This window comes from Micrasema longulum, unplaced genomic scaffold (genome assembly GCF_059751315.1).
Source record: "Micrasema longulum isolate JH-2025_06_02 unplaced genomic scaffold, ASM5975131v1 h1tg000024l, whole genome shotgun sequence".
Classification (NCBI taxonomy): Eukaryota; Metazoa; Arthropoda; class Insecta; order Trichoptera; family Brachycentridae; genus Micrasema; species Micrasema longulum.
This window is the reverse complement of record NW_028277232.1, coordinates 279,378-294,494: the sequence shown is the minus strand read 5'-3', so window position 1 is coordinate 294,494 and position 15,117 is coordinate 279,378. Positions and strand designations below refer to the sequence as shown.

The 15,117-nt window shown below is 31.4% G+C and overlaps 1 protein-coding gene across 1 annotated transcript; it reads right to left on the bottom strand.

Annotated features, from left to right (window-relative positions):
• Positions 1 to 3,679: 3,679 nt before the first annotated feature.
• Positions 3,680 to 14,913, bottom strand: LOC148285548 (endocuticle structural glycoprotein SgAbd-2-like). Its single transcript, XM_088223577.1, has 4 exons — positions 14,825 to 14,913; positions 7,632 to 7,777; positions 4,729 to 4,883; positions 3,680 to 4,226 (listed from the first exon to the last, which is right to left on the bottom strand). The coding sequence occupies exons 1-4, from the start codon at positions 14,831 to 14,833 to the stop codon at positions 4,072 to 4,074; spliced, it is 465 nt and encodes a 154-aa protein (XP_088079703.1). The 5' UTR covers positions 14,834 to 14,913; the 3' UTR covers positions 3,680 to 4,071.
• Positions 14,914 to 15,117: the final 204 nt, after the last annotated feature.

Below are 15,117 nucleotides of genomic sequence, written 5' to 3'. Positions count from 1 at the left end.
GCCGAGATAGTTTTTACGTTAAAATTTATGATTCGAGTAGAGTAAGTGAAATGGTTTGATCAGTTTCGAACTTTAAACGTGTGAGCGAGAAAATAATAAAAACTTGGTGATCAAAGTCAACCCTTCGGAGCGGGGATGCTTTGATACATCATGATTTTATGAGTTTGTTTTGAACATCAAATTTTATTTTTTACTTTATTTAGATAAAAAAATATAAGTATACAACGTATACAACATTACTACTAAATACATTTTTTAAATAAATTTAATACATATATTTTCATTAACGTTTCGCTTTACGTAAAAAAAAAAAACAATTCTTGTGTATAAAATGAGGAGTGACGTCTTACAATAATTTGTTTATTTTATTTTTAATCAGTAAATATTTTTAGTATAACATATATATTTTAAAAAAACGGTGTTTTCAGTCAGTGCCATACAAAAAAATAATTATAAATATAACTTTTCACTTCTTTCTGAATTATATTATCCATTCTCCAATAATAAATTACTTACAAAAAAAAAACTCAGGTATCAGGAAATTATGAAAAGGCGTGTAATAAATAAGCGTTTAAGTCGAATCTCATGAAATAATTAAGTAAATAAAAATAATATATTTTAATTCCAGATAAAACAAAAAATATTTTTCAAATTATTGCAAACCAAAAAATGGAATTTTAATACAAATTCAAAAATAATAATTAAAATATAAATCAAATTTAAAATTGAAAAATATTATGGTGATTAAAAAAAAGTATTAATGAAATATTTCAAATAATTGATAAAGATAACATAATATACCCTGCTTTCCAATTGAATAAAATGATCAGTTGTGTATTAAATAAATAGTCTATAACTAAATTTAAAAAAAAATAGCTAGACGATTCTTACTTGAAATAAAGTTATGTAACAATTGCGTTTAAAGCGTATTCCGTTATACCATATAAAAAAACAGTTCAAATTGACCGAAATTTATTAATGATCAGATGTTATAGAGATAAATATAAACAATATATCCGCTGATCAAAGTCGCCTTACAATTTAAATGTCGCCCCGTTTTACGGTCGCCATTTATTTCAAGGTTGGCTAGAGAAGGGGAAAAAATCATAGACAACAATACGCGTCGTTTGAATTTCTATTCGGTACTACCGACATTTCAAATAAATGCACGATTCGTGGTGTACTGTTGGGTGGATTTGGATGATCGAATTTATTACCAACCGAATAAAATAGCTTTTCAGAGATCTTGAAAATAGTAAACGAAATTTATGAATGAAATGATTGTTTATTAGAGCTTTTATAAACACTAAAAGAGTCTTTGAGAAATCCTTTATATGTGCAACATGTTAAATCCGATATTCCTCCCGGGTGATAATACCCTATTGTTTGTTTTATCTTTATTCAAGTGACTAAACTTAAACCCTTTATTTATTAGCAGATTTTACTAAAAATAGTACATATCGAGGCATTACCGACAGAATGCATCAAGCCATTAAAAACACGTTCCGAGATAACCGCATTTAAAGCTTTTTTATTCTCAAACTTTTTTATTTTCCCACAATTTTATTTTATTTCTATTTTCTTTAAAACTTTGGAAGAGGAATAGTAATTCTTGGCATAGCATAAAATTTGAAATCAACATCTTGCACCGATATTAAAAAATATTTGAAATATAGAAAGACTTAATGACTTCATGCATTTGATCAGTACAGCCTCGATTTTGTCTTGTGACTTTTTAAATTAATTTATTAGCTAAAAAAAATCTCCAAGAAGCTAAGTTCCTAACCAAATCAATTTATTCGTCCAATTACTTCTTTCGAAAGACGGCATTCATTAGAGGGCATTAGCCCTAAAATAGTTGGGTGTTAAAATAACAGCAGTTAAACACATTAACTGAATTATCAGAAGTAATCGTAAAAATAAAGTAAACGAATCGTTAATAACGACCATGATTACTTTTGAAAGAATACAATATTTTTGGATCCCAGGTATAATATATGATACTTGCTGCTTTATGCCCTACAAATATTTCTTTATCATTACTTTCGAAAGTGACTCAAAATATTATTAGGTACTCACGATTACTGCTTTACTAACCGGAAGGATTTGTACAAAGTTGAAGTTAGTTAAATAGAATATTACCATTGGAACATTGTGAATTTTATCTTTCGAAATTTTGCTGGGAAAAATGTAGGTATGTACTAAATTCATAATAATTATAAAATTATTGAAATAGTATAATTGTTCTAAAACCACACTTTATTTCAATATTATATTGATTACTGATAAAAACGTATGAATTAAAATTTTTTGATTAGATTTATAAACATTTTACATCGAAGTATTATACGTAATACCGTAGGCCTAAATGACAAATTTTATTTTAGTTTTAGGGCTGGTTGAAGACGAATCTGATTTATTACTTTGTGTGGACTCGAATGAATCTGATTTTAAATGTGATAATGTGATAATAGTTCAAGTTATGAGGAAAGAAGCATTAGAAGTCCGAAGATCTCTTATCCCTCTATTTGTAGAAGATGAAAAAAAATCCCCTTTTCGTTTCTCAACTAGCCGTGGTCTGATAGTATATATCTATTTGTGGAACTGACTGATTGGACTGAGTCATTACAAATTATGCAATGCAAAACAGAATCAATAAATGGTCTGTAGAGTTATTTACCACTTTTTTGACTTCGCTGTTGCAGCATCTTGGTTGAAATATAAAATGGATGTCCGACAACATCTCCCAAGAGCAATATTTTGGATTACTATGTTTTCGAATGGGATATGGCTAATGTTTCACTAGCTGGATTAAAAACGAGGCACTCTGTAAATAAAGATGAAAGTGACGAACATTGTTTTTGCCAACTATGACGAATAGCAGACAGAATACTAGAGTTAAAGAGCTCGGTTTTTGTTCTTTGAAAAGTGACGGTTAAGCGGTTTCAAAAATGTTCATTTAAATTAAGAATTCTTTATTTTTTATTGTTTTTTTGAAATACCTACACTGTGTTTATTTTCATGTTTCTGTAAAATATTTTAAACTTAGAAAATGAATAAATTTGGTTTACATTAAACTGCTTATTTCAATTTTAAATTGAATCCTAATCGTTTATGTAGAAAGATAAATAATTTAAAAAATATTTAAATATATTTCAACTGAGAGGGAAAACATTGTTGAGAAGGGAATAGGGAAGTCTAGGAATTTACACGGCTTATGACCTATCATTGGCTGGTTTTAGTGGCCACTTTACACACTGTGTAACATTCACCATTCTGCCCATGTTTAAACTTTCACATTTCCTCAACTCTTCTATCTGTTGACTTTTGTGAAGTAAAGGAGCTGAAACGTTTATTATGTGGGTGAGATTCATCCGGCTGAACCAAATCACCTACTAGGCAACGCCTGAAAACAATTTTCCAATTTTTAAATTTCTTCTTTTACCAGGTAGTTAAGTCAACAATGTTTGAGTATGTCTAAATGCTTGCAGACTGGCTGGATTTCCTCCCTAGGCAGTTATTCATATTAAAATTTATTTCAACAGAGAGGGAAAACATTGTTGAGAAGGGAATATGGAAGTCTAGGTATTTTCAGGGCTTATGACCTGTCATTGTCTGATTTAAGTGGCCACTTTACACACTTTGTAACATTAAGCTTAAAATAATAGGAATAAAAAAGTTTTTTGCGAATTAATCATAAATTTATTTTGTTTTTGGTATACAATGCAAATATTGCATCGTATATTGTTTTTTTAATTAACTACGACGATTGACTGTTTTCTTAAATTTGAGAAAATAAGTAACCGTCTAGTTATTGCTTATAAAAATAATACTTAACATTTTATAAATATACAACAATTGTGTCATATTTTACATGTCAATAAATAACGAACACGTACAAATAAATAAGATCGTAATATTGTTATCCTTCATATCAAAGATGAATGGCGAAAGGAAGGAGAGGAACGGGGGGATAAATATGGGAATTTATTGGTTATAAATATCGAATATCTCTCGTTGACTGGCCAATGTCGCGACTGTGGAATATTGTCTCGCTGCTCCAGGGTGAGTCTAGAAGCGGCGGTTGTACTTGTTCTGGTTGTACTGGTTCTGGTTGTATGACTGTTGAGGCTGCTGAGGCTGGGATTGGATGAGCTGCAGAGCCTTGGCGATGGCCTCTGGGATCGGGGGAGGAGTGGGCAGATGAGCTCCCTCAGCGCGGAAACCTGAACACAATACAGGTCGTTAGAGAATGGTTAAAAAAATCACATAGGTACCTAATTCAACCACTGGCACTGGATCTGACAAAAACAGTTATTAGATATTTCCTGATTGTATTAGATCTTGTCTTAGGGTGGTAATTATTATTTATTTTTTGTCTTAGCTTTAATTTTCTTTATTTGTATTTTATTTCAATTGAGCCTGTACATATTATAAAGATATGTGACCGCCATATTTTGAATGGACTAAGTCCGTTAGTAAATAAATAAATATATATACCATGTGTCACGAGTCACGAGGATACCACACCGGTTACTTTAGTGTCAGGCTCCAGTGATTCCATAAACAATTAAAAGCAAAGTTGTACTAATTGGATGATTATTTTATTTTTTCCAGCCTTTTTTGGAGGCCTAATTTTATGTCGTAGCAGTCTATCCCAGTGGGGTTAACGTTTTGAAAATATCTAAGTACGATGTTTCATTTTTAAATCAAAAGTAGGATGTTTACCATTCTCATCAGCGATGTAGGTGACGGTGATCGGGATACCATCAGGTCCGGTGTAGCTGTAGGATCCTTGAGCCACTTGGGCTTCCTGTTCAGGGTTACCAGCGTTCTTCAGGTATCCTTGTTCCTGGGCCACTATTCCGTTTCCAGTCTCGTAGCTGCGCAGAGAATACGAGGATAACACAATACATAATAATATGCACGGGCAATGTGATAGGAACTGAGAAAATCGGCAAGGCCTATCCTTACCTACTCGTGAAACGATTATTTTTTTTTTTTTTTTAATAAATGTAGGTACATGAAAAAAGTAAGAACACGAAAACGAATTACATATTTTTTTCTTTTAGATGTAGGTATAATTCATAAAATTTATCAGAATCTGTCTAAATATTTACTTTCAACAGTCTTCTGGATTTGACGTGTGTAACAAACACAAGCTTAAACAAATATAGAACACTTTCAACTACCCTTATGTATACACAAAATGTAAAAACTTGACTTTCTCATGTGGTGAAAAGTAGCATATAAAGCATGAAAATGTACTTTTTGTTGCAAATAAATTCAATTCATGATAACAAACACGTTTTATGAGTAATACTTTTGACAGAAATATGTTGCCAGCTGATAAAAATGTGATCGCAATATATTTTTAAGGAATTTTCATCTACTTTATTGCCAGAAACAAAATAATTGACCAAAGGTACAACCGTCCAAAGGTACACAACTTGCCCCTGAGTATGTTCATTTTTTTATTTGTTTAAATAATAAAATAATTCGTGTTCGGATTGAATGAGTAACAAAAATCATGAATGATTATTTTGAAAATAAGCAAGCCGATCACATAGGAATCAATTGTGTTTATTAAATTATTTAACTTTGTGTTTGTAAAAATAAGAATTTTCGGGAAAGTAAACTCATGTAGTTACGGTTACTACCGTAACTACATGAGTTTAGTAGTAAAACCAGCGATGGTAACATGTAAACATTTATATTAGTATAATGTATAGCACATTGGCATATAATAAATTTTAAAATAGTATTCGTGACACATGAAATTAATGTGAGCAAAGAAAACACCGTAAAGTCAGTGTACAGTTCTCTTTAGAAGTGATTATCCTAGCGAGCAGGATTCAAATATTTTTTTGTTGTTGTTTTTTTTTTAATAGTATAATAAAATACAGGTCGGCACATCTCTAGATTTTTTAGTTTAATAAGCCGATGATACACACAAAACGAAAACTAACAAACTTGGTCAAATCGTAGTGTTTTAAAGCATTTATGGTTCAATTTGTTGGTAAGTAAATTTTAGGTATAAAATCGTGGAACTTGAGAATAGTGTAGCACCCATTAGAGTTAAATGTGAGAAGTGCAATTACTGACAATATCCACACCCACCCACCAAGGCTCAGGGGGCGGGCGTGGCATATTGCGCGAGTTTATGGCTGTGCTTCATCACGATGTTGGTAATCCGACTATAATAGTCAGCGGATTGTAATTTGTCAAGTTACGCTATGCACCTTTACTATCGAAATTCATTTTTCATAAATATAAATTTTGCTAACCCACGCGCAGGATGCATGTACCCTACATAAGTACGAATCGTTGTAAGCTCATAGAATTACATAATGCTGAACTAAGCAAACATTTCTGTTTGTATAATTACGTACAATTGAATTTTTAATATGAATATTTTTTGTGAGAGATTTGAATGTGCTGTATAATGTAGATGAGTTGTTTACATAACATATATAAGGTGTCTATGTAAACTTTCTGAAAGCTGAAAACATCCGTCGTTTAGGACGATCGTTTAGAGGCGTTTAAAAATGAAGAATATTTTGAGTATGTTAAAATGTTTGTTGACAAGTAAGAACTGGATTTCCCTTTTAAGAAATTGATTAACTCCGAATAAAATTTGGAATGAATCTTACAAAAAATTGATTCGTTAAAATGCCGAATATTTTATTTTGTTGGAATCAGATATTAACGAGTTTCGGGATCTTTCACATTTTAGCGAGTCATTAAAGCGTACACATTTTACCAACATCAACAACGGTTTCAGCTATTTTACTTAAAGTTAATCAATAGACCGAAGAATTTAAGAAATATGGACGTTTGAACAAGGGCAGAATGGCAAATGTTTTACAGTGTGTTGAGTTGTCACTTAAACTGTAAACCACTAAACGTGAAATGTGATATACTCAATAAATAAACCAATGACAGGTCATAAATGCCGAGACTTCTATATTCCCTTCTCTAAAATGTTCTTCATCTTTTTTGTAATATCATCACCGTCAAAAAGATTTTATTACAAGTATAACACACTTATGTCATTCGACTTATAAAATAAGTATAATCCTGAGTTTAAATAAAAATTTTAATCATTAGAGAGCTAAATTTCAGCGTCCTTAATCAGCCTTCCTGAAAAGTTGTTTATATTTACATAAAAAATTGACGCATTTATCATCAAAATTACAAATATTCGGTCTGGAGTTACAATATCGAACATATGGTTTGGAGTTACAGAATCGAGTTGTGGTCCCGTGGCTAGTGTTGCGGACTCACGGATCAATGTTTCGAGGTTCGAACCCCACTCTACCCCAACTTGATTTCCATTTTCAAACAGTGAGTTATTTACAACTCGTTGAAAATGACCACCAAAAATTGAAATATTTGGGTAAATTATAAGAACGGTGATTTTTTTAATAATTAAATTTATATATTTAAAAAAAGCGGAATTAAGAACAAGGCAAATTAATCTTGAGTGGAATTAATCCCACTTAAATAAGTCTAAGACGCAAAAGCCGCGTCCATTACAGGAAACAAAGAAGGAAAATTGGTGAGAAGGTGATATTGATTAAATCTATTAAATTTCCCGTAAATAATAATAGTAGGATGATAATTTGTACCTGTAAGAATAAGAGCCGTCATGGCTGACGTCCTGAGCTTGTCTGACGATGGGGATGAACTGGTTAGGGCTGTTGTATTGGGTCTGGGGTTTGCCGTATTGGGGTGCGGCGGAGGTGAGGGCCAGGGCGGCTACGAATACGGCGATCTGTCGAAGGAATTCACAGTTTAAATGAAAATAAGGATTATGTATCATAAAATATTCAGCTATTCTGCTTCACAAAAAAGTCAATTGACAGCGGTAGTGATTTTCAGAAACCATCTTGTTTTATCACCTATATATACTATGATATACGATACAACCAATTTGAAAAAAAATGAAATAACACTGAAGTTCTTAAATATTATTTTTCTTATTAGAAATGTTACAGGGTAGTTTTGAGAGATATTTTCAACTTAACATGTCCTTATCTTTTTACTTCACAAAAATTACCGGATGGAAGAATACATATTGTAAAGCAATTTGACCGGCCAGTATCTTAAACGTTGTACATAACCAGATTTTTACATTATCTATTTAGAATATCTCCGATTCTGTTTATAAAAGTAAGAGCTTGCTTATGTATCTAAGATATATAATCCATCTAAAATAAACCACATTTAATATATGTATTGTTCTCGTACTATTAAATTATTAGCAAAGTTTTACTATTTGGTAGCCACACACAGCTAACTTTATGTTCATTAAAAGATCATAAAAACAAATGAAATCAATTGGATTATTGATTTCTTGAAAAAATGAAAAAACTTGTTTTTTTTTAGCGTCTTAAAATCTTGGGCATACCTAATAACAAGTATTTACTGCTAAGATAATTTAGTAGCTTTGATTTAAAATTATGTATAAATTAACAATAAGTATCCTTTCGTTAACCTTGGATCAATTGCAACAAGTAAATTCAAATAAAAATTCGCATTGAAAAGTATGTCTTACAAAATCTGTCGTGTTCATTATGAACAAAACAATAATTACTCTTTACACAAGCTCGAGCCACCCTGTACTCGGATTGGGTCTGACTCCGTATAACTTCAAGAGAATCGCGTGACTTTCGTGTCCGACATTGTTCTATAGGTATTACATATTCCCACGGTATAATTACAAATATTCCTCAAGTAATCATGTGAATTCGCCTAAAGTCACTTTGGACAGACCGTTTGTGCACATTTTGCGAATTAAAATGCCTAACAACTTATCGTAGGATGTTAAGACGCGCATTAAAAAAAAACAGACGTAAGTGTTGTATACAACATATATGCCACCTAACTTTGTACCCGGGCTTTAGGATGATCATCATGATCACCCTTAATCCCAATTTTAAAATAAATGTTTTTTGTCAGTGTCGTATTTAAAAAAAAAAATTTTTTTTTTTTTCAAATTTCACATATCATTGTATTTCAGTAGATTCTATTATTTTTGTACCAGGATTTTTTTCTTTATATTTTTTTCAGTTTCATATTTGAATTTTTCAGTTCCATAATTTTTGCAAGATTTTTATATTTTAAAATATAATTTCGCCTTGTACAATATTTTCATATTAAAATCATCTCTAGATTACTAGGACTAAATATTCCGTATTTATAAACATAATTAAATGCTGCCTACCTAACAGATATTTACTATACCTAGTGAAGATAGATAGTGTTTTATGTTTGCTTATAATTTTGACTAAAATCACTTTTAATTTTTTTAAATTGATATATTTACATATAAATCTGTATAGTTATGTAGAAAGTAAATTCGTTAAAATAGCGTGGCTGACAGAGGGTCCCCCAGGACTCTATAACAGCTGCTGGTGGAGGTGGGTTTTCTCCCTCAATGCTCATGATTAAATTAAAATTAAAATTTACATAATTGGATTACAATTTTTCACTGTTTTGCAAACATAACGAATTGTATTCTTTTCTGTAATAAGGGCCAATTTTCGACAATGAACTGAACTGAATTTCGACCTTATCGGAAATCGAACCCGGGAGTTGATGTATTGTAGCCAGATGCCCTAAACACTACAATAAAAACGACCAGTGAAAGCATTGATTAAACTTACGGTTAAAATACTAGCATCATCTTTGTACATAATAATTGATGTTATTGAAAAAAAATCAGCTTAAAACGGATTTTAACTAAAAAAAATAAAATGTACATAACTCAATAAAAAAAGATTTACACATAGATGTGATTGATAAAATATCAGCGGCCCCCCTATTCATAATAATATGTATGTATTTCCTAACATGAATTCTAAGTAAGGCTAAAGTAAGGTTTGTAGATTTATTTTATCATTGATTTACATAAATTAATGTCTCTCCATTTTTGTACATATTTCCAAACGTGAATTCTTGGTAAGTCTAAATGTTGGTTTGAAGATGTATTTTATCATTGGACTAAATTAATGTGTCTCCATTTTTGTGAGACCTCTAATGATTTTAAAATGAAGATCGAAGATAGTCAAACAATAAAAGGATGTCAGAAATGAATGATTTATGTGTTTTATGGAATATTTTTTTCTCATTGTTTTGTACGCGTGTGATATGATGCATGTATGAAGTACAATTTATGAGGAATAAGTTTACCGGTCATTCTGATGCGGCATTCACGGATACGATTGTCGGCATTGCTTCATCGCTTTACATTTTGCTCAGAAAATTTAATGTATCGTATAGAAGATAATACAGTAAATGTAACGGCGATGCCAAATATGATGTTTAAATTATACATGTAGTTGGTACATGCATAATATTACATAGAATAAAAATTGAGTTCATAAATATCAAACGCAGGTATGTCCACAACGATCCACCAGTGTCCACGTGGACCTACTAGCTTCAGAGCCCCGATTACAATGGGAAGTTAACATTTATCTTCAATTTTATCTACAAAGTAAAATTAAGTTTTCTGTATGAAAAGCAGAATATGCATACAACTTTTTCTTCTAAACATAGTCAACTATAGATTACCAACAAAGATACTTTTAATGCTCATGCAAATATACTCACTTTCGTACACAATTATCGGCTTTTCTTTATAAACAGTGGAAGATAACACTGTTAACTTCCCATTGTAATCGGGGCCCTGAATTGAAACAGAGTTTTTTGACAGTTGTAATATTGAGGTCATGTTTTAATTTGAACAGTACTGAAATTTTTTTTTCTGCATTTTGTAGAACAATATAAAAAAAATAATTGGGTGGACATACTGGCGTTTGATATTTATCAACTCAATTCCTCTGCTCACTTGTGGGTAGATTTAAATTAGATATAAACTTGTTGCAACAGATAGGAAAAACATTTATGAGAAGAGAATATGGAAGTCTAGGCCTTTACAAGGCTATTGACATGTCATTAACTGGTTTAAGTGGCCACTTTATACACTTTGTAACGTTCACCATTCTGCCTTTGTTTAAACATCAATATTTCCTCAACTCTTCCATCTGTTGACTTTTGTGAAGCAAAAGAGCTGAAGCTATTGTGAGGGTGAGATTCATCCAGAGAAATATTTAGACATATTCAAAACATTGTCAAATAACTAACTGGTATAAGAAAAAACGTTAAAATTGGAAAATTATTTTCAGGCGTTGCCTAGCAGGTGAATTCTTTCATGATAAAGGTTTCAGCTCTTTTACTTCACAAAAGTCAACAGATGGAAGGGTAGAGAAAATGTGGATGTTTAATTAAAGACTGAAGTGTAAACGTTACACAGTGTGTAAAGTGGTCACTTAAACCAGCCAACGTCAGGTCATAAGCCTTGTAAATGCCTAGACTTCCATATTCTATTCTCAAAAATGTTTTCCGTTTCTTTTGCAACAAATTAAGATCTAAATAACTCCCTAAAGAAAAAAACAAGCCCATCTGCAAACATAAGGACATTATAAAAACACCGTTGAGCTTCAAATTAAATTATATTGAGTTATTTTTATTGAATTCAAGTACATCAAATTATCTAGGCTATAACTACAATTACGGCATTTAAGACAAAGTTTCAGGAGTTGAAAAAGAAGATTAAACATCACATGCATCTATGTATCTTGATACTAGCCTCTTCCACATTAATACACCTTGCTTGTTCTGTATCCCGACGGATAAATAATTCAGAGATGTGTGTGAAATAGAACCGGAACACTTGACGATTGTTTTCAAATCTATGGCTGCTTTCAGCTGAAAATCTTGAATAAAGAAATCGAGTGGAGATAAGTTTACCCATTAAGGTCGTGGGTTCAATTCCTAGCAGGAAGCCGTGAAATATAGATTTTAAATATTTTTTAACTGTAATATTTTATTGGGCCTGGACTAGCACCTGGAGCGTAGGACTGATCACCTTACCTTCATGTAACAGATGATTGAAATACGCCGCATTTGGTTTAAAAATGCAGTGCCCTATGCAACTCTGGGAGTAAAAATGGAAATGAAAAAGATGTATTTCTTAAATAATACAGTCTTTTGATAAGATCAGATTTGACGTGATTTATTTTTTTTGGCATCTAAAATAATCCTTAATAATAATATTAAAATGTTTTATTGTACTCGTATATACTGCAAATGACTAAAACTTTGTGTCCATTTACTCTCGCCATATGCATAAAAAATACTTTTATCTCGTTATTGTTTGAAAAATTAGTGACGAAATAGTTATATTGTATACGATGCAAAAAAAAAAATAAAGAAAAAAAAAACATCTAAGAGACTCTGTATTGATATTTTGACATCTTTCCCAGATTTCTATTTTCAATACTGCAAATGACTAAAACTTTGTGTCCATTTACTTTCGCCATATGCATAAAAAATACTATTATCTCGTTATTGTTTGAAAACTTAGTGACGAAATAGTTATATTGTATACGATGCAAAAAATAAAGAAAAAATACATCTAAGAGACTCTGTATTGATATTTTGACATCTTTCCCAGATTTCCATTTTCAATACTGCAAATGACTAAAACTTTGTGTCCATTTACTCTCGCCATATGCATAAAAATACTATTATCTCGTTATTGTTTGAAAACTTAGTGACGAAATAGTTATATTGTATACGATGAAAAAAAAAATAAAGAAAAAAAAACATCTAAGCGACTCTGTATTGATCTTTTGACATTTTTCCCAGATTTCCATTTTCACCGGATTTCATCACTCTTAATCTGGTCATAGATAATTTTTCACCCAGTCGTTAAGAGATCCCATTTTGACCGCATTTACACCCCTTTAATCCTTCTTTTGCCAGTCCAATGCATTCAGTGTTCAGATACAAACTTAGTTATGCACTACCAATCTAGCAGTTGTGACTTTTCTAATAGCAAGTATCCAAGGGCCTTCCATAGGGAACACAAAATATGAACGAATAAAAAAGGTCGCATTCATTTTATTTTGAATATGACGTTTTAAGGAAGTGACGTACCAATTACGATATTTAAAGTCTAACGCAATGGAGAACATTAATTTATCGACTTGTGATAAATAATCATTTATTATTTATCGTTTAATTTATATTCTTAACACCACTGAATGCATTTTGAAATAGCTTGACTCATTTTCAGGACTAATAACTTTAAAAAAAAACAATTGAACTAATTAAGAAGTAAAATAATATTAAATGTAGTATTTTGAATGTGAAAGTTTTCAATAAAGAATTAACTTGTTAAAAAGGTGATTCCATACCCGATAAAGGTAAAACATGTGCCTCAAATAAATATATAATATTTAGTGGTGTGAACAAACTGTATAATGTTAAGTTAAAAATTAAATGTACTACCACAGAATTATCGTTTGTTTACCTCGTTGTCTAATGGTCAGTGCGTTTGTCTGCCAAGGAAAAAGTCTCGGGTTCGATTCCCGACATTGCTGATACTAAATATTTTTTTCCACTGTGATTATCGTAAAACATGCTTAGAGACAATATTGAATACATATTTTTTTATTTATAAATAACATTATAAATAAATTTATTAGGGACAGAAACACAGTTTATAGCGACATAATCAGGAACTACCCATGCTTGTAAACTGACCCTATTATTCTATAAAATTTATTTTCAATCAGAGCATAATGGCAGTCTCTATATAGGTATATAATATAATTATTATATAAGTGGTTAGTGTGATGCGCTACCATTCAATTGCCCTTATTCCTTCACAGGCCAATCTAAAATAACTTGATTATTGTGCTTATAAAATTACGCATTTTTCATTGTACATACCATAATTAATATAAATATGTAAGGTCTTCACCACTAATAAAAGATAATAAATATTTTTTTTAGTATCTACACATGTTAATCAATAATTAATAATTTTCAAAATACGCGACTTTTTTTACAGAAGAGACTTCAATTTATACCTCCGAATGCGCATTGTACGATGTGACGTCTTTTCGATACTTTTTTACGGTGTCAAAACGTAAACCATTTCAAAAAAGATCGAAGCTTTTAAAATGTGGTGCTACAGGAGGATATTAAAAATCTCCATGGTGGACAGAGTCCGAAATGATATATTATGATAAAAAAAGATAAAGAGGTACTGAGGTAAAAATAAAACGTTTTACAAGTCTTTCTACAAGCAAGGATTGAAAAAAAAAAACTCGGTGCAGGTAGAGGGCGCATCTCTTGGCTAAAGAATTTGCGTGACAAGTTCCATTGTAGAACTCAGTCCTTGTTCAGGGCAGCCGCCAACAAAGTGGAATCGCTGCGATGTTTTGCAACCTCCATCGGGGAGAGGAAAAATAAGAAGGAAAATCATTGTAAAGACTCATTTTTTATGCGTTTTTTCCCGAAGGGCTCTTGGATCGATTCCTTTTGAGATAAGAATAATTAAATGTAATTTTTCTCAAGCCTAGGTGTTATGTGCTGTAATGGAGCTTCTCATCATGTTTTTAAAATTCAAATATCCTACTTATTATGCGGGAATTATCAATTCAGTTTTTAGATAATTGCAAAATTTGTTTAATATTTAAACACATACCCCCTTTTGAAAGATTAATAAATTGCTCAATACTGAGGGTGCAGTGCTTGTTTGTACATAAATTTTTTGGTAAGGGTATTTCTTTTGTTTTTAGTTTCGACTATAGGGTAGCGATTTTGAATATGAAAGAGGTGTAAATAAATTGTACCCATTCAGTTTTCTTTGAGAGATAACTTTTCATATGGATACCGAGCCAGCATTGCATAGCGTTGTGTGGTGCGAATAGTTACGTAGTATCGAATAAAAAAATCTTACCGAAATCATGGTGTTTTGCGTATCCTTGTCTGAGAGAACAATACTGCACTATACTTGACGACAAGTGGCTTTGGAATGATTTTTCAGTTCAAGTTACATCTTTTTATATGCGTCAAATAGCATAGCGTCGCATACTTGGAGATCTTTTCCAATCAACAGAATGTAAAACTAACTGCCCACAGCGGGCGTGGTGGGCTGCGCTCGACCTTATGCCGCTGGCTATAGAGACTCGATTCGCGTAGCTAACGTGCAATCGTAATACTTAAATTCTAGATTTGTGAGTTAGGAAAATT